Below are 17,697 nucleotides of genomic sequence, written 5' to 3'. Positions count from 1 at the left end.
CACGGAGGGCTCAAACAGGACCAAAATCAGAGTAGTGTGCGTGCATACTATTCATGGGTTGCTTTTCAGTTTCGTGCTTAACCCAGGCAGTCCCTGCATTCATTTTGTCTTCCCCCTCCATTCTGAACCAGTGTTTGTGGAATGGATGTTGCTTTCCACCATCTGCTCTGAGACCTAAGTGTCCAGGGCTGAGAGAAAGAGGGTAGAACTCAAATGGGGTTCAGTACACACTCCCTGAGGTCCAGGACTCATCTCTCTTTTCTGAGACTCCAATATTTGCTGGGGTTCTTTCCATCAACCCATGGGTGTGTCTTACTTGGGGTTTGTGCTTGAAGCCCAACTCAGAACAATGTGATGGAAGATGGTAAGCTTGGGTGACTCTCAGATACAGAATTAGTGATGGATAAGGCTTCTCTGGAAGTCATTTCACTAATTTCATCCAGGTCTGTCCACTCACATAAGTGGGACTATGTGTCTACTGGGGAATCCTATATAATAAAAGCCTTATATGCCAAGTGTCCATTCAACCAATGAAAGGGTAACATGCTAAAAAAAAAAAAAAAAAAAAAAAGAATAATATGCTAATGATATGCTAAGGCCACTCAACCGCTCGCTATGACATGCATTGACTACCAGGAGGCAGACGCTCCCACTGGTAGATGAGCTTGCTTCTGGGGTCTGGCCGATCAGGACAGAGCTAGATTGGCTGGCCATGCCCTGGAGCCCTCCCACGGTCCCTTCTCTGCCCTGATAGTGCACTGGTGGGGTCCCTCCACCTGGCCTGCACCCTTTCACAATCTGGGACCCCTTGGAAGATGTTAGAGAGCCAGTTTCAGCCCGAGCCCATCAGCCAGGCCAAGGGACCCTACTGGTGCAAAAATTTATGCCCTGGGCCTCCAGTTTCAGTAATAATTATCATGGTCCTCTCAGCCCCACATTTCCCCCCTAAATTCCTGAAAAGGCAGGCCTCCATCATCCCCACCAGGCAGGGCCAACAGAGGATAGAGAGCTAACCAGAACCTAATGCAGGACCGACTTAGCAGACCTCAGGAAATGACCACTAGCCAAATGAACTAACAAGCCAGTGATGACGAGAACTGGCCCATCATGATCCTTATCGGTGACTTCCCAAAGGTCATCTCTGAAACCACGGCAGTGTGGTTCCTAACATGAGGACAATACAGGCTACACAGTGCCTCTGTGTCCCTCAGGTTATGACTCACCACAGACCCACTCGCCCTCAGGCTCTGCACCTCCTGGGATGTCTAAAACTCTGCCCCCATCAGCATGAAGACCTTTGAGCTCTGGATCTGGGGACTTGGGTTTGGGGGCCCTGAACCCACGTTTTATAGCCCCAAGATTTCTGGTCTCCTGTGCCTCAGGAATCTGAGTGTTTGGTCTTCTGGGACTCCCCCAGATTTTAGTTTCAGGGGTCTCCAAGGCCCTTGGCCACTGGAGGGGAAATGATGCTCTAGGTCCCTGGGTTGGGTGGGAGAAGGTTGTCTCTGGAGCAGTGGTTTTCTCAGCTGCTTGGATCTCAGGGATCTGAGACTCCAGGCCCTGGGGCTCCTGGGTTAGGAAGTGTCTAAGCCTTCGGATCTAGGGCAGTGGTTCCCAACATGGGCACATGCCTCATGAGGGGGGCACAATTTTATTTTTAAGGGGGGCAAATGGGGAATGAGTTATGAACAGTTAAATTTTTTGCATTTCTTATAGTTCTAAATTTTTTGCATTTCTTATAGATCTCATATACAATATACAAATATATATTGTGACAAATTTATGCATTTCGGTCTCTATTAGGTTTTGAAACTTTGCTATTTTTTCACATCACTTCATATAATTAAAAAAAAAAAACCCACACAATTTCTTAGTGATTTCTTCCTCAGTACTTCAACTGTTCTTTCGCTTTGCTCTTTCTTGGATGCCATGTTCCTTGGAAGCTTGTTTAAACCAAGTTAATGGATTTTTAGGCTTCCTCCACGTAAATAGGAGTTCACTTTTTGAATAATAATATGTCATGGAGTGGGGGGAGACATCAGGATTTTAGAGATGGTTAGATGGGGTGTGGCCAAAAAAAGGTTGGTAACCCCTGGTCTAGGGTCTGTCTTGAGGCCGTTGGGTTAATGGAACATGAGTTGGGTTAACGAGCATCTCCATGACTCTGTGCCTCAGGACTACTGCACCTTCGGGGCCCTCAGTCTCGGAGTCGGAATCTGTAGGGTCTCCTAGCCCAGTGGTCGGCAAACTGCGGCTCACAAGCCACATGCGGCACTTTGGCCCCTTGAGTGTGGCGCTTCCACAAAATACCACAGCCTGGGCGAGTCTATTTTAAAAAAATTTTTTAAATATATTTTATTGATTTTTTACAGAGAGGAAGGGAGAGAGACAGAGAGCTAGAAACGTCGATGAGAGAGAAACATGGACCAGTTGCCTCTTACATACCCCACACCGGGGATGTGCCTGCAACCCAGGTACAAGCCCTTGACCAGAATCGAACCTGGGACCTTTCAGTCCGCAGACCGACGCTCTACCACTGAGCCAAACCGGTTTTGGCCGGGCGAGTCTATTTTAAAGTGGTGTTAGGAGAAGTTTTAAGTTTAAAAATCTGGGCTTTCAAAAGAAATTTCAATCGTTGTACTGTTGATATTTGGCTCTGTTGACTAATGAGTTTGCCGACTACTGTCCTAGGCCCATCAGGACCTCTCCCTCACCCTCCATCACTCAGCTCAACCTTTACATAACAGGAAATGTGTACCGGTTCCCTGGCCAGGCCTGTGCAGCGGATCCCATGCACATCCACTACCCAGGAGCAGCCAGCTGCACCTACAGAGACCCCGCCCCCACCCCAGCCCCAAATCATTAACAACAGACGCAGGGGCAAAGACCTCAGCTCACTCACGGCGGCTCGTTTCCCCATTCCACATGCTCATGTGCACCAAAATCAATCCGCAGACATGCGGAGACCCCTCATCCCCACCCCCATCCCCACACACACCCCAATCCATAGACCCTAGGAGCCCCCACCCTCGGAAAGTCTGCCCTGTGCACGCGCTGACCTCGCGACCCAACCCCTCACTCCCACCTTCAATTTCCACCTGCAACCCCACCTCAAATCCATTAAAAAGCCTATAATAATCCCACAAAAGCAGATACGCGGACACAGCCACTTTGCACACTGCTCGGCTGCGTACCCAAGCCTCAGCGCAGGCGCAGAAAGGAAACCCGGCAATGCCTTTGGGAAGCGGTAGGCGAAGCCCAAGGGGAGCCGCAAGGATTGCTGGGAGTTGTAGGCCGAGCGGGCCCAGTAGCCACATGTGCTTTGAGACAGAGCTTTTGCATGGGATTCTGGGAGCCGTAGGCAAGACAGCCGCACAGCCTTGTGGGAGTCGTAGTCTCAGGAGCCACTTCCGTGCGGGGCTTCCGCATGTCTAGCAGCTTGGCCACCCCAGCACCACATTCTGCACAAAGTGAGTATTTTCTCCCCGGGCGGGTGGGCCCACGGGCGGCCGCTCTTGGTTGCGGTGTCGGGTGAGTTAGGCTCTCGCCTTTGTGATTTCCCAGCGTCTGTATCCCCAGGCCTTCCTTCTGTCCAGGATCCCCACGTGGGACACGGAGGCTCGCCTGTCTCTTGCTTTCCCCAAGTCGGGTTCGACCATCTCCCTGCCCCCGCCTCTAATCGGGTTCGTGTCCGGAAGGTACCTGCTCTGCCCTAGAACCCCCGTCATGATAGCGGTCACACCACATCCATCCTCTGACAAGGCAGCAATCCGCCGGCTTCCCAGGGGTCCGCGTGCCGTCCTCAGGGTGCATTTATTACCCCCTCGTCCTACAGACATGTACTGAGCGCCGACACTGTGTGCGCAGTGGAGGGAGAGGATGGTGGAGAGGCAGGCCCAGCCCTGCTGTTCGTGAGCTCGCAGTGGGCAGTCAGGCCTGTCAGGGACAGGTAGAGTCCTGGTTGGGCTGGGATGAGGCATGCAGGCGGCTCTGGGAGCCCGGAGGAGGGGCCAGGCCCATCCTGGAGTCCCTAAAGTCTTTGAAGGGAAGACGTTTGCTTAACGGGGACTTCAAACCTGACATGTCCCAGTGGAATTCCTAGTTGTTCCCTCCCCACCTCCCCACTAACTGTCCCATCCTCTCCCCAGGTGCCTTGCCCCAAACCTCAAAGCCATTCTTCATTCCTCTTTTCTCATCACCCTATCCTCCACCCCAGTCCGCGTTCTGGGCAAGTCCTATGGGCTCTACCTTCAAAACAGATCCAAACTCCCGTCTCTTCCCACCTCCACTGCCACCACCTCCACTCGGGCCACATCATCTCTCACTGACTTTTTTTTTTTTTTTTTTAATGTTTTCCAAATATGTTTTTATTGATTTTAGAGAGAGAGGACAGGAAAGGAAGGAGAGAGAAAAATGTCAATGTGATGATCTAAGAACCCGCAACCAGGATTCTGGCCTGACCAGGAATCAGAGGGACGATGCCCAACCAACTGAGCCCACCAGCCAAGGCTCCCACTGACTATTAATTGCCCGATAGCCTCCTCGATGGCCTCCCGACCTCTACCCCATGTAGGGAACGTAGTCTGTTCTCCTCACAGCAGCGAAAGGGATCGTTTTAATACTTAAGTCCAGCTGAAACCGCTTTGGCTACATGGATAGAGCGTTGGCCTGCGGACTGAAGGGTCCCAGGTTGGATTCCGGTCAAGGGCATGTACCTTGGTTGCGGGCCCATCCCCAGTAAAGGGTGTGCAGGAGGCAGCTGATCAATGTTTCTCTCTCATTGATGTTTCTAACTCTCTATCCCTCTCTCTTCCTCTCTGTAAAAAAAATCAATACAATTTATTTAAAACACACACACACACACACACACACACACACACACACAAAAAAACTAGAGGGAGAGCCCTGGCTGGTGTGGCTCAGTGAGGTGGGTGTTGTCCTGTGCACCGAAGGGTTGCTGGTTTGATTCCCAGTCAGGGCACATGCCCAGGTTTCGGGCTCAATCCCTCATCTGGACAGGTGTGGGAGGCAGCTAATCGATATTGTACCCTTTCTCTCTAAAAATCAATAAACTATTCTCTAAAAAAAAAAAGGAGGGGAGGTGGAATTCAAGAGTGACAGGAAGTCATGGTGGATGGTCCTAAGAGCTCCTTGCTGAGCCAGTGTGACAGGGAAGAATATTCTGGGCAGAGGGAAGAGCCAGTGCAAACACAGACCGGAGTGTCCCTGGGCTGTTTTGAGAGTAGAGGCCAGCATGGTGGAAGGAGACTGAGATAGGATGTCACCGGAGGGCTCCATGGTGTTATCAGGACAAGGGCTCAGGCTGCCTGTTGCTGTGTCCAATATGAAGGCAGGGTTGAATCATATAAGGTGTTTACTGAGAAGGCCAGCCAATCAAGAACACAGGGCGCTTGCAAGCATTCAAATCCTTCCTTGCAACAAGGTGCAGGGGGCAGGATTATAAAGGGGAAGGGGCTAGGGTGAGGCTGGGAACGGAGGTCAGCTGTTGTCCGTGCCATCAAGCGATGAGATGATGTTTTGACTCCTGGTGGGTCGGTCTGACCGTGCTTATTGATTCAATTCTGCTTGCTGAATCCACAGCTGAGTCACCTCCTTCATTGGTTTGCACAGGCCTTGGAAAGGAAACTTAAGCCCAGCCAGTGTGGCTCAGCGGTTTAGCATTGACCTATGAACCATGAGGCCAGGGTTCGATTCATGGTCAGGGCACATGCCCGGGTTGTGGGCTCGATCCCCAGGGTGAGGCGTGCAGGAGGCAGCCGATCCATGATTCTCATCATGGATGTTTCTCTCCCTTCCTCTCTGAAATCAATACAAATAAAAAAATAAAAAAAAAAAAGGAAACAAAAGCTCTAACTGGTTTGGCTCAGTGGATGGAGCATCGGCCTGCGGACTGAGGCGGGGTGTGTGTGTGTGTCCCAGGTTCGATTCTGGTCAAGGGTGTGTACCTTGGTTGTAGGTACATCCCCAGTGGGAGGTGTGCAGGAGGCAGCTGATCGATGATTCTCTCTCATCGATGTTTCTGGTTCTCTGTCCCTCTCCCTTCCTCTCTGTGGGAAAATCAACTATATATATATATATATATACTTTTTTTTTTAAAAGGAAACAAGAAAAAGTTAACCCCCTATTCACCTAAGTATATGTGTTTTAAGATTTAAAATAATATGACTACCTTTCAGATTAACTCAGGTTCTCCATTATCAGATTCTAGGTCTCCCCTGTCAATAGGCCATCGGCCATGAAGTGAGGTGAGATGCAGGAGAGGATGTAGACAAGCTACTGGGCAGGATGTAGCTTGTCTACATCCGACTGTGGAGAATGCTGTGCCTGTCACAGCAGAATCCTTAAGCCAGAACTTGTGTGTAGGCCACCCCATCTCCAGAAGCCTGCTCCACCCGCACACTCCCCGAATCTGTTTCGGGCTGGGTGCTTTCCAGACAGCCTCCCTCTCTTGAAGGTGACCCCACAATCCATCCGGATCCACCTGTAACCGCCTCCCTTCTCTTCTAGCCCAGGAGCAGCGGACCCTTCTGCACCCGCCTGCCCGGACCCCCGCGATGCCGGCCCCGCAGTGTGCCTCCTGCGGCAAGGCCCGCGCCGCCCTCCGCCGCCCGCGCTCCGGCCAAGCGCTGTGCGGCGCCTGCTTCTGCGCCGCCTTCGAGGCCGAGGTGCTGCACACGGTGGTGGCGGGCCGCCTGCTGCCGCCCGGCGCCGTGGTGGCCGTGGGGGCCTCGGGCGGCAAGGACTCCACGGTGCTGGCGCACGTGCTGCGCGAGCTGGCGCCGCGCCTGGGCGTCTCGCTGCAGCTGGTGGCGGTGGACGAGGGCATTGGCGGCTACCGGGACGCGGCGCTGGCGGCCGTGCGGCGCCAGGCGGCGCGCTGGGAGCTGCCGCTCACCATCGTGGCCTACGCCGACCTCTTCGGGGGCTGGACGATGGACGCCGTGGCCCGCAGCACGGCCGGCTCCGGCCGCAGCCGCTCCTGCTGCACCTTCTGCGGGGTGCTGCGGCGGCGCGCGCTGGAGGAAGGGGCGCGCCTCGTGGGAGCCACGCACGTTGTGACCGGTGAGCGCATGCGCGGCAGCAGGAGGGACTTTGTGGGAGGAAGGGGCTCTCCACGTGGGAGCCACGCACGTCGTAACCTGTGAGCGCATGCGTGGCCGCAGGAGGGACTTTGTGGGAGGAAGGGGCACGCATGCGCGGCCGCAGGAGGGACTTTGTGGGAGGAAGGGGCTCTCCACGTGGGAGCCACGCACGTCGTGACCTGTGAGCGCATGCGCGGCCGCAGGAGCGACTTTGTGGGAGGAAGGGGCTCTCCACGTGGGAGCCACGCACATCGTTACCTGTGAGCGCATGCGCGGCCCGCAGGAGGGATTTTTGTGGGAGGAAGGGGCTCGCATGCGCGGGCGAGGGCAGCACTGACCGGGGCTAATGCGCATGCCCGGGAAGTGAAAAGGAGACCCTGGAGGGTCCCGGTTAAAGGGATATGCATCCCCCAGAAGGTTCACGGGCGTGGTGTGTGTGCGTCTCCCAGGAAAGGGCAGGGCAGGCGTGGCGAGCTTTTGAGCCCCTGCCATCACCTTGGTGCACACACACAGGAGCCAGTAGAGGGCTGGAGGGGTACTCTTAGGGCCTAGGACCGTGCTTCTCTGCGTTTTAAAAATGACATTCTAGCCCTGGCTGGTTTGGCTCAGTAGATAGAGCCTCGGCCTGCGGACTCCTGAGGGCTGAAGGGTGTCGGGTTCGATTCCGGTCAAGGGCATATATGCCTGGGTTGCGATCCCCAGTAGGCATCCAGCACAGGACCTGCCTGGCTCGCCCAGTAGGTGGATGACAGTGAGGGCACCCCAAGTGGCTCCATGGGTGGGACTTGTCCTCTCCGTTTCTCACCGTGTCTTCTGCAACCCCCACCCCCTGTGCCCCCGGGTCCCCATGAGTAGCAGCGCCCACTGCGCCCTCTCTGACCGGCTCCCATCTCTCTCCCCCCCTTACCCCTCCAGGCCACAACGCGGACGACATGGCGGAGACGGTGCTCATGAACTTCCTGCGGGGAGACGCGGGCCGGCTGGCCCGGGGCGGCGGCCTGGGCTCGGCGGGCGAGGGCGGCGCCCTGCCGCGCTGCCGCCCGCTGCAGCTGGCCTCGCAGAAGGAGGTGGTGCTGTACGCGCACTTCCGCCGCCTGGACTACTTCTCCGAGGAGTGCGTGTACGCGCCCGAGGCCTTCCGCGGCCACGCGCGCCACCTGCTCAAGCTGCTGGAGGCGGCGCGGCCATCCGCGGTGCTGGACCTGGTGCACTCGGCCGAGCGCCTGGCGCTGGCCCCGGCCGCCCGGCCCCCGCCCGCCGGCGCCTGCTCCCGCTGCGGGGCGCTGGCCAGCCGCGCGCTCTGCCAGGCCTGCGCCCTGCTGGACGGCCTGGACCGCGGCCGGCCCCGCCTGGCCATCGGCAAGGACCGCCGAGGGCGGGACGAGGTGGGGCCGGCGGTGGTGGCTGCATCGGGGACTCCGCAGGAGGAGGAGCGGGAGCAGGTCCAGCCCCCAGCTCGGAAAGAAGCCGTTCCCGCAGTTCTCACCTTCTAGGGACCCCAGTTCTCCATTGGGGAGCTCTGGACTTAGGGCGCCTGAAAATGACACTGGGAATAAACCCGGGTGACCTTTGCCCAGGGTTTCTGGGAGGGAGGCACGACCCGACCCGTTACCTCTGACCCTGCAGGAGCTGGGGTGGGGGCCTGGGCTCCAGGGTCTGAGGGAGGAGGGGACTGAGCAACTTTCCACTCCTGAGCGAGTGGGAATGGGGGGGGGGAGGGGGAGGGCAGGGAGAGGGGGCTCGCCTCACTCCTGTGCTACCTTCCTGAGCACCTACTGTGCAGCCGCATTTCCTGTTTGCCTGTAGAGGAATAAACAAAGCCGCCTTGATGGGCACAGGGCTCAGGAATCAAGGTGCTTCTCTGAGACCTGAGCACCCTGCAGGCCCGTCCCCTCTTGTCATTTGCATAATCTCATTGGCTGTGGCCTGAACCAGGGAAACTGGCCTGAGGTCACCTGACTGGGGAGGGACCCAGCTGGGGGTCACACCAGGGTCTACCTGGGGCTCTTGAAGACCAGGGAATTGCTCCCCACCCGCTCACACCTGAATCCCTTCCTGGTGTCTGTGATGGGTGAGGCCCAGCTGGGTGGGGTCCCCAGACCTCAGCTTTTGTTTTTTGTTTAAATATATTTTATTGAGTTTTTACAGAGAGGAAGGGAGAGGGATAGAGTTAGAAACATTGATGAGAGAGAAACATCAATCAGCTGCCTCCTGCGCACTCCCTACTGAGGATGTGCCTGCAATCAAGGTACATGCCCTTGGCCGGAATCGAACCTGGGACCTCTCAGTCTGTAGGCCAACGGCTGATGCTCTATCCACTGAGCCAAACGGGTTAGGGCCAGACCTCAGCTTTCAGAGGCTGAGCTGAGTGAGCCTGGGTGGGTGACTTGACTTCTCATGTTTTCAGTTGCCTCCTCTGAACATGGAATCAGAGCGGTCTTCGTCCGTCAGTCCTTCCGTCCCCCCCCCCCCTCCTCCCCATGAAAGCACTGTTGGAAGGGCTTGGTTGTTCACCTTAAGGTTTGGCCACCAGGGGGCTCTAGGTTTCAGGGTTACTGTCCTGCCAGTGGAGACCCTCAGGGGAGACCTGGTGTTTTCAGGCCCGCCTCCAAGCTTTGCCTGGCTGGTGTCTTGTCAGGAATGCCCTCCCTTTCCCCTCTTCCTGCTCAGATCCTATGGGGCCTCCTGGAAGCCTCCTGACTCTCTCCTCCCACCCCATCCACTCCCCATCCCCTGGATCCGGCCCTCTGGTGTGGCCACCCACACTCTGGGTTTCATCTTTTTCTAATTAGACTAGAGGCCCAGTGCATGGGTAGGGTCCCTAGGGGATCTTCCAGCTGCTGGCTGGGGCCTACCTCCATTTTGTGCCACCCCCTGGTGGTCAGCACATATCATAGCGAGTCTCCCAGTCAAACTCCCAAGGGGACACTTTGCATATTAGCTATATATATATATATGTATATATATATATATATATATATATATATATATATACACACACACACACACACACACACACACTAGAGGCCTGGTGTATGAAAATTTGTACACTGGGTGTGGGGGTATCCCTCAGTCCAGCCTGCACCCTCTCCAATCGGGGACATCCCTCTCACAATCCAGGATTGTTGGCTCCCAACTGTTCACCTGCCTGCCTGATCACCCCCTAACCACTCCCCTGCCAGCCTGATCAAACCCTAACTGCTACCCTGCTGGTCCGATTGCCCCCAACTGCCCTCTTCTACAGGCCTGGCCGCCCCCCCCAGCTGCACTCCTCTGCCGGCCATCTTGTGATCACACGTGAGGGCATGATGGTCAATTTGCATATTACCTCTTTGTTATATAGGACAGATTGGGCTGGAGGACAGGGACCAGGTGCCCTGCCTCTTCCGAGATCGAATCGAGTATTAGCATTAATAGTTCACTCAACAAATGTCTATTGAGCACCTTGCCTGTGGCCTATGTGTCAGGTGCTAGGAATTCCTCGAGGGGCTAGGAATACCGCAGTGAACAAAAGACGAAAGCCCCTGCCCTTTCTGACGTTCACAGTCTGGGAGAGACAGACCATAAGCAAATAAGCCATGCCACGCCATGGCGAAGGCAGCAAATAAAGTGGGGTAAGGAGAGAGGGAACCAGTTCCCACAGGGCTCGGGGCAAGGCCTCTGAAGAGGTGGCACGTGAGCAGGGACCCGAGTAAAGCAAAGGGACGAATCCATAAGCCATCTCGGGGGCGAGCTTCCCAGGAGGAGGGAACCCCGGAGTGGGGAGTAAGCTTGGCAATCCAGGGAACTGCAGGAAACGTGAGTGCAGAGCAGAGCGGAGAGGAAGGACAGCAACAGGTGAGGTGAGGCAGGAGCCAGGGCGGGCCGTGCAGGGTCTGCAGAGGCAGGAAATATTTGCATGGAGCCTAAGAGTGATGGTGTATCATGGATGGGGAAGCTTTCCACCAAGAGAGGTCCTGATAGGATTTCCATTGCCTCAAAGCTCACTCCAGCTGCAAGTGAGGGCCATGGACTGTAGGGGGCGCAAGATGATCAAGGTCCATTGGGATGATTTGATTTTATTTTTTAAAATAATGCTTGCCGAACCGATTTGGTTCAGTGGATAGAGCGTTGGTCTGCGAACTGGAGGGTCCCAGGTTCGATTATGGTCAAGGGCATGTGCATTGGCTGTGGGCATATCCCCAGTGGGGGACATGCAGGAGGCAGCTGGTCGATGTTTCTCTCTCATCAATGTTTCTAGCTCTCTATCCCTCTCCCTTCCTCTCTGTGAAAAATCAACAAAATATATTTTAAAAATAAATAAATATAATGCTTATTTTTCAATTGCAGTTGCCATTCAACATCATATTCGTTTCAGGTGTATAACACAGTGATGGCACATTTATATACCTTCCAAAGTGCTCTCCCCACCTCCAATAAGTCTAGTACCCACCTGACACCATAGTTACCACAAAGGATGGCTCCTGTGGGGTGCACTGCAGAGCCTTCTTCCCGTGTTAGCTCAGAGGTGTGATGGGCAGGGGTTGGTCCCCGATTTTACAAAGAGTAAGCTTGTGGCTCCAGGAAGGAGGTGGGACGCCAGACCCCTTTTGCTATGCTGCCTGCTGGAAGCTGGGGGCCTGGGTCCTTGGTGGTGGGCCTCTAATTCACCTATAGCTTTGGGCAAGGGACCGTTTCCCTTCTGTTCAGCTGAGTTCCTCCCTCCCACCAGGAAGTGGGTGTTTGGTTAGATTTCTACTGTGATTTAGGGCAGTGTTACTCAATAGAAATACGGTGTGAATCATATATGCAATGATCAAGTTTCTCTTTTCATTTTGATTGATTGATTGATTGATTGGAGAGAGACGCCGGTTTGTTGTTCCCCTTCATTTATGAACTTATTGGTTGCTTCTTATATGTGCCCTGACCCAGGATTGAACCCAAAACCTTGTGTGTGGGCATGGTGCTCTAACCCACTGAACTCCCCCCCCCCCAGACAAGGCTATAATTTTAAAGGTTCTAATAGTCATATTTTATTACTTTTTTATTTCTAATAGATTTTAGAAGGAGGGAACAGGTGATGTTTAATTTTTTTGTTAACCCTTACCCAAGTGTATTTTTTCCATTAATTTTTTTTTTTTTTAGAGAAACTGGAATCAGGGGGGAGAGAGAAACATTGATGTGTGAGAGACACATCTATTGGTTGTCTCCCACACACCCCCTGACTGGGGCCGGGGATCGAACCTGCAACTCAAGCATGTGCCCTTGAACAGGAATCGAACCTATAACTCTTTGGAGCCTAGGCCAACACTCCAACTACTGAGCGATACTGGCCAGGGTGGAACAGGTGACCTTTATTTTTTTTTTAACATACTGTATTTTATTGATTTTTTTTACAAAGAGGAAGGGAGAGAGATAGTTAGAAACATCGATGAGAGAGAAACATCCATCAGCTGCCTCTTGCACACCCCCTACTGGGGAAGTGCCCGCAACCAAGGTACATGCCCTTGACCGGAATTGAACCTGGGACCCTTCAGTCCTCAGGCCGATGCTCTATAAACCGGTTTCGGCCAACAGGTGACCTTTAAATAACATCTTATTTGACCCACTATATAAAATATGACTTTAACAGATAAGCAATTTTTAAAATTTTTGTATTTTTTTTTTTCTTCTTTTACTGAGTTCTTGAAATCTGGTGTGCCTGTTACACTTACAGCCTATCTGGATTCAAGCCCGACCACTATTGAATCCACATGTGATAGACATGAAGGTCCTGGGAGCTGGGGAAGATGCTATGCTCAGCCCTGACCACAAGGGGTCACTGTGCCCATGCCTGTGCATGGGGTGGCCCCTCCCTTCCTGGGGAACTCTGATCTCCCGTGACCTGAGCCAGCCTCCAAGGCTCAGTCTGGCAGAAATCTTAAGGCCCCACATGAACTCCGGAAACCTTTCTTGATCTCAAGAGCTGTGTGTTCATTGATTCATTGATTCATTCATTCCACAAATGTTTATTGAGCTTTTAATTTGTGACAGTAAGTGATCAAAGAAAAAACCTGTCCCATGGGAATAGAGAAAATAATAGAATATAGAGTGTGTCAGAGGATGCTAAATCGGGGGTAGAAGCACGCCACACGTTTAAGGGGGTGCAGGGTCAGTCCTGACACGTGGATCCTCCCCTGTGTGGAGTGTACGTGCCCAACTTCTGCTTTGATTGCCGAGGCATCCGTTTCAACGATGCTTATCTGGAGCAAACACGTCACCAGCCACATGGTTATTAAAAGGACAAGGCTGGCCGAAACCGGTTGGGCTCAGTGGATAGAGCGTCAGTCTGCAGACTGAAGGGTCCCGGGTTCAATTTCGGTCAAGGGCATGTACCTTGGTTGTGGGCACACCCCTAATGGGGGGTGTGCAGGAGGCAGCTGATCAATGTTTCTCTCATCAATGTTTCTGACTCTCTGTCCCTCTCTCTTCCTCTCAGTAAAAAATCAATAAAATATATTTTAAATAAATCAATCAATAGATAGATAGATAGATAGATAGATAGATAAAAGGGCCAGGCTGGCCCATGGTTTTAGAGATCTTGGTTGATTTCAGTAAGGGACAGTTTGGGCCTCTGTTTTCCCTCCCCTTCCTTCCTCCCTTCCTCCCACCCCCTGAGGTGGGGTACCCCGCTCAGTGTGAGGTGTCATGAAATGGTTTCCACAGGAGGTAGTGCTCAACCCGGGACCCAGGAGGTAAGAATGAGCAGGGCCCCGACCCATGTGGCTCTATTTTTTGTGTGATGTTCTGGGCACCAAAGGGTCGCTGGTTCAATTGCCGGGGTTGCGGGTTCAGTGCAGGTGGGTGGCCAATAAAAATGTCTCTTTCATCTCTCCATGTTTTTCTCTCCTCTCCCTAAGCATGTCCTTGGGTGAGGAAGAAAAAATAATAATAATCCTATATAATAAAAGGCTAATATGCAAATTGACCGAACAGCAGAACAACCGGTCACTATGATTTCGCACTGACCACCAGGGGGCGGATGCTCAACACAGGAGCTGCCCCCTGGTAGTCAGTGTGCTCCCACAGAGGGAGCACCACTCAGCCAAAAGCTGGGCTCACAGCAGTGCTAAGGATGTCTGACTGCCAGCTGAGGTCTGCTCCCCGTGGAAATCGAGCCTAAGCCATCAGTCAGACATCCCCCCCAGAGTTCCTGGACTAGGAGAGGGTGCAGGCCAGGCTGAGAGACCTCCCCCCACCAGTGCACAGATTTCGTGCACCAGGCCTCTAGTAAGTAAATAAATAAGAATGATCACGGATAAGGGTGGGAGGGGAACAAGACAATGGCCGGCATGAAGGATCACAGGCAGAACCTGTGCAGAAGGGCTGCTCCTGGCACAAGACGGCCGGGAGGAGCCAGGAAGGGTGGCCGGGCCCCGCCCCCAAGAGGGGTCAGAGTGCTGCTGCACCCATGGGTGTTCAGCTTGGCTTATGGGGCATTGGGGAGAGCTTAAAGCAGATGGGGCTGCCTCGGGTGTCTGAATGACCCTTCTTCCTCAGGCCGTGTCCAGGAGGCCAGGGAGCAGCCCACACCGGCCGTGGCCTGGGTGTGGGCATGGTTGGGCTCTGATACAAGAGCTCTCTCTCTTTTATTTATTTATTTATTTATTTATTTATTTATTTATTTATTTTATTGATTTTTTACAGAGAGGAAGAGAGAGGGACAGAGAGTTAGAAACACTGATGAGAGAGAATCATTGATCAGCTGCCTCTTGCACACCCCCTACTGGGGATGTGCCTGCAACCAAGGTACATGCCCTTGACCGGAATCGAACCTGGGACCTTTCAGTCTGCAGGCCGACTCTCTATCCACTGAGCCAAACCGGTTTTGGCGATACGAGGGCTCTTTACGAAGCACACGCCAAGGGTCGGGTGGAAATCCCACTAAATAAACCTTGGGATGTGTTTTGTAAGCACAAGAGTTTCCACATAAACCCACATGCAAGAGACATCGCCACGGAACAGACGGAGCGGAGACAGAGGTGTCTGGCCCCGAGGCGGCCGGCCACAGCACAGGCGGGAGAGCCCTGTGGAGGGAGAAGGCCACGGTTCCCCACGGAGGCCGGGCACGGGGCTGCGGGGGCGGGAGGCCCTGGCCTGCGGGAGGGGAGCCGGGCTGTTGCTGAGGTCTATGGCCCGAGGAACGCAGTCCCTACTGAAACCCAAGCGACCCCTGGAAGGACCAGGCAGGTGGAACCCGTGCCCTGGGGCACATCCCTTAGAGTCGGAAACCTTCCTCCCTGCAAGTATTTGGGGCCCCGTCTCAGAAAGATGGGCTCCCCCCACCCACCCCCCCCCCCTACCCTCTGCCCCATGAACACTCTCCCAGGCCCACTAGTTGTAGGTTCGATCCTTAGTAGGGGGTCTTGCAGGAGGCAGCCAATCCATGATTCTCTCTCATCATGGATGTTTCTATCTCTCCCTCTTCCTTCCTCTCTGAAATCAATAATTATATGTGTATATATGCACAGTATCCTATCTAATAGAAGAGTAATATGCAAATTGACCATCACTCCAACACACAAAGATGGCTTCCCCCATGTGGTCAAAGATCCTGCCCCCATGTGGACACAAGATGGCTGCCACAAGATGGCCAGCAGGGGAAAGCAGTTGGGGGTGATCAAGGCCTGCAGGGGAGGGAAGTTAGGCTTGACTAGGCAGGCAGAGGAGGGCAGTTGGGGGTGACTGGGCCTGCAGCGAAGGACAGTTAGGGGCAAACAGGCTGGCAGGGGAACAGTTAGACATCAATCAGGCTGGCACGGGAGTGGTTAGGGGGTGATCAGGCTGGCAGGCAAAAGCGGTTAGGGGCAATCAGGAAGGCAGGCAGGCGAGCAGTTGGGAGCCAGCAGTCCTGGATTGTGAGAGGGATGTCCCAGATTGGAGAGGGTGCAGGCTGGGCTGAGGGACAACACCCCCCCCCCCCACACACACACACACCCATGCACGAATTTCACGCACTGGGCCTCTAGTATATAAATACATAGGCACGTCGTCTTGGTGTGGGGTAGGGGTTGGGGGTGGGGGGAGGCGGGGGCAGGGATCGGTTGCAGAAGCAGCCAGACCGAGCTGGATGCCGCTGCGCCCGTCCAAGGGGAGAGAGACGGGCGGCTTGCATGAGAGCGGGTGGCAGGAGGCAAGCTGGCGACCAGCCATCTGTTTTGCAGCCGCGGCGACTAGACTTGTCCACGTGGCAGGTGGGAGCGAGGGAGGGATCCAGAACCACTCCCGGGTTTGGGTCCAGAGCCACGGGGAAGAGGATGTTGTCATTCACTCACCAGGGGGGAGGGGGGAAAGTGGGGGAGATACCATGGAGCCTAAACAAAAACAAGTGGGGCGCAGCCACGGAGGGAGGAGGGGGTGAGGCAGAGATGTTTGTCGGCTGTTGATTTGGCATCAGGTGTGCCCACGGATGCCGCCTGGCACGTAGCAGACACAGGTGTTGGCTCGGAGAGACCTCGGGGAGATCCCCTGGAGGGCGTGTGGGTAACGAAGAGACACATGAGGTCAGCGGCAGAGAGAGAGAGGCATTGAGATAGACGGGCTGGGGTTCGAACCCCAGCTCCCCCCATCGGCTCACCAGGCCCCCGTTGGGCAACCGACCACATTTCTCTGTTTCCTCACCTGTCGGAGGGGAATGTGTCTGCATGCGTGTCACGGGGCTGACGGGGGAATCTGGCCAGAGACACCAGGCACACGGCACATGGGCGGGACTAGGGAAGCTGTCCACCGAGGACGTGCAGAGGTCAGTCGAGGGTCTGGGTGCACCTTGCAGACACCCCTCATCAGCCCTCATGCCGTGTTTTCCCAGGCTGGGGCCTCCAATGGACCACCATGACAGCCAGATGGGCCGAAACCGGTCTGGCTCAGTGGATAGAGCGTCGGCCTGTGGACTGAAGGGTCCCAGGTTCGATTCCGGTCAAGGGCATGTACCTTGGTTGCGGGCACATCCCCAGAGGGGAGTGTGCAGAAGGCAGCTGATCGATGATTCTCTCTCATCAGTGTTTCTAACTCTCTATCCCTCTCCCTCCATCTCTGTAAAAAAAAAAAAAAAATCAATAAAATATATATATATATATATTTTTTTTTTTAAAAAGAAATAAAGAAAGCCAGATGGCACCGTCCTCAGCAGCCCGGTGGTCTCGGTTCCGTCACGCACGTGCTGATGAGAGTCTCCAGCCTCGGGAAGCTGTTTGTTTGCCAGGATTACGTGCGATGATCTACATCAAGCCCTTTGGCAGCCTGCCTGGGCTTTAAGCTTTTGTTATCACTGGAGATGGAGGCGGGCGGGCCTCCGCTGACGCCCGGGACCCGGGCGCTGAACCCCTGGTTTTGGGGAAGCATCCCATGTCCACATTGGCTGGAGACCACCTCGGGCGGCTATCACCCGTTCTCACGGCCACTCCCGGCCCCTATCGCCATGCGGAAGGGCTCCGCCTCTGAAACCACCAAATCCCACCTCCCACTCCCTGACCACAGCCTCCCGGGGCTGTGGGTGGCTCCGTCGTACCTGTTTCTCCACCTCAGAGGCGCCCTGACCCTTCTCATCCAGCCGCCCCTCCGAGCCCCTTCTGTCCCC

General features: G+C 54.5%; 1 protein-coding gene across 4 annotated transcripts; it reads left to right on the top strand.

Moving 5' to 3' along the window:
- The first annotated feature begins 3,382 nt into the window (after positions 1 to 3,382).
- On the top strand, positions 3,383 to 8,824 carry CTU1 (cytosolic thiouridylase subunit 1). 4 transcript variants are annotated; one of them, XM_084906135.1, is made up of 4 exons: positions 3,423 to 3,470; positions 3,836 to 3,949; positions 6,534 to 7,083; positions 8,019 to 8,824. In XM_084906135.1, the coding sequence occupies exons 3-4, from the start codon at positions 6,576 to 6,578 to the stop codon at positions 8,594 to 8,596; spliced, it is 1,086 nt and encodes a 361-aa protein (XP_084762261.1). In that variant the 5' UTR covers positions 3,423 to 3,470; positions 3,836 to 3,949; positions 6,534 to 6,575; the 3' UTR covers positions 8,597 to 8,824. The 4 variants fall into 4 exon arrangements, with proteins under 4 accessions (XP_084762259.1, XP_084762261.1, XP_084762258.1 ...); XM_084906133.1 differs by lacking the exon at positions 3,836 to 3,949 and having other exon boundaries at positions 3,383 to 3,470; XM_084906132.1 differs by lacking the exon at positions 3,836 to 3,949 and having other exon boundaries at positions 3,424 to 3,470; positions 6,529 to 7,083.
- Positions 8,825 to 17,697: the final 8,873 nt, after the last annotated feature.

Source organism: Pipistrellus hanaki (assembly GCF_964339955.1).
Source record: "Pipistrellus hanaki genome assembly, chromosome: 15".
Lineage (NCBI taxonomy): Eukaryota > Metazoa > Chordata > Mammalia > Chiroptera > Vespertilionidae > Pipistrellus > Pipistrellus hanaki.
This window is presented reverse-complemented; position numbering and strand designations above follow the sequence as displayed.

Excerpts from the sequence above, each read along its gene's own strand:
- CTU1 (XM_084906132.1), top strand. The coding sequence starts at position 3,428 with ATGTCTAGCAGCTTGGCCACCCCAGCACCACATTCTGCACAAA. Across the intron at positions 3,471-6,528 it reads AGCACCACATTCTGCACAAA|CCCAGGAGCAGCGGACCCTT; the intron begins GTGAGTATTTTC and ends CTTCTCTTCTAG. Across the intron at positions 7,084-8,018 it reads AGCCACGCACGTTGTGACCG|GCCACAACGCGGACGACATG; the intron begins GTGAGCGCATGC and ends TTACCCCTCCAG.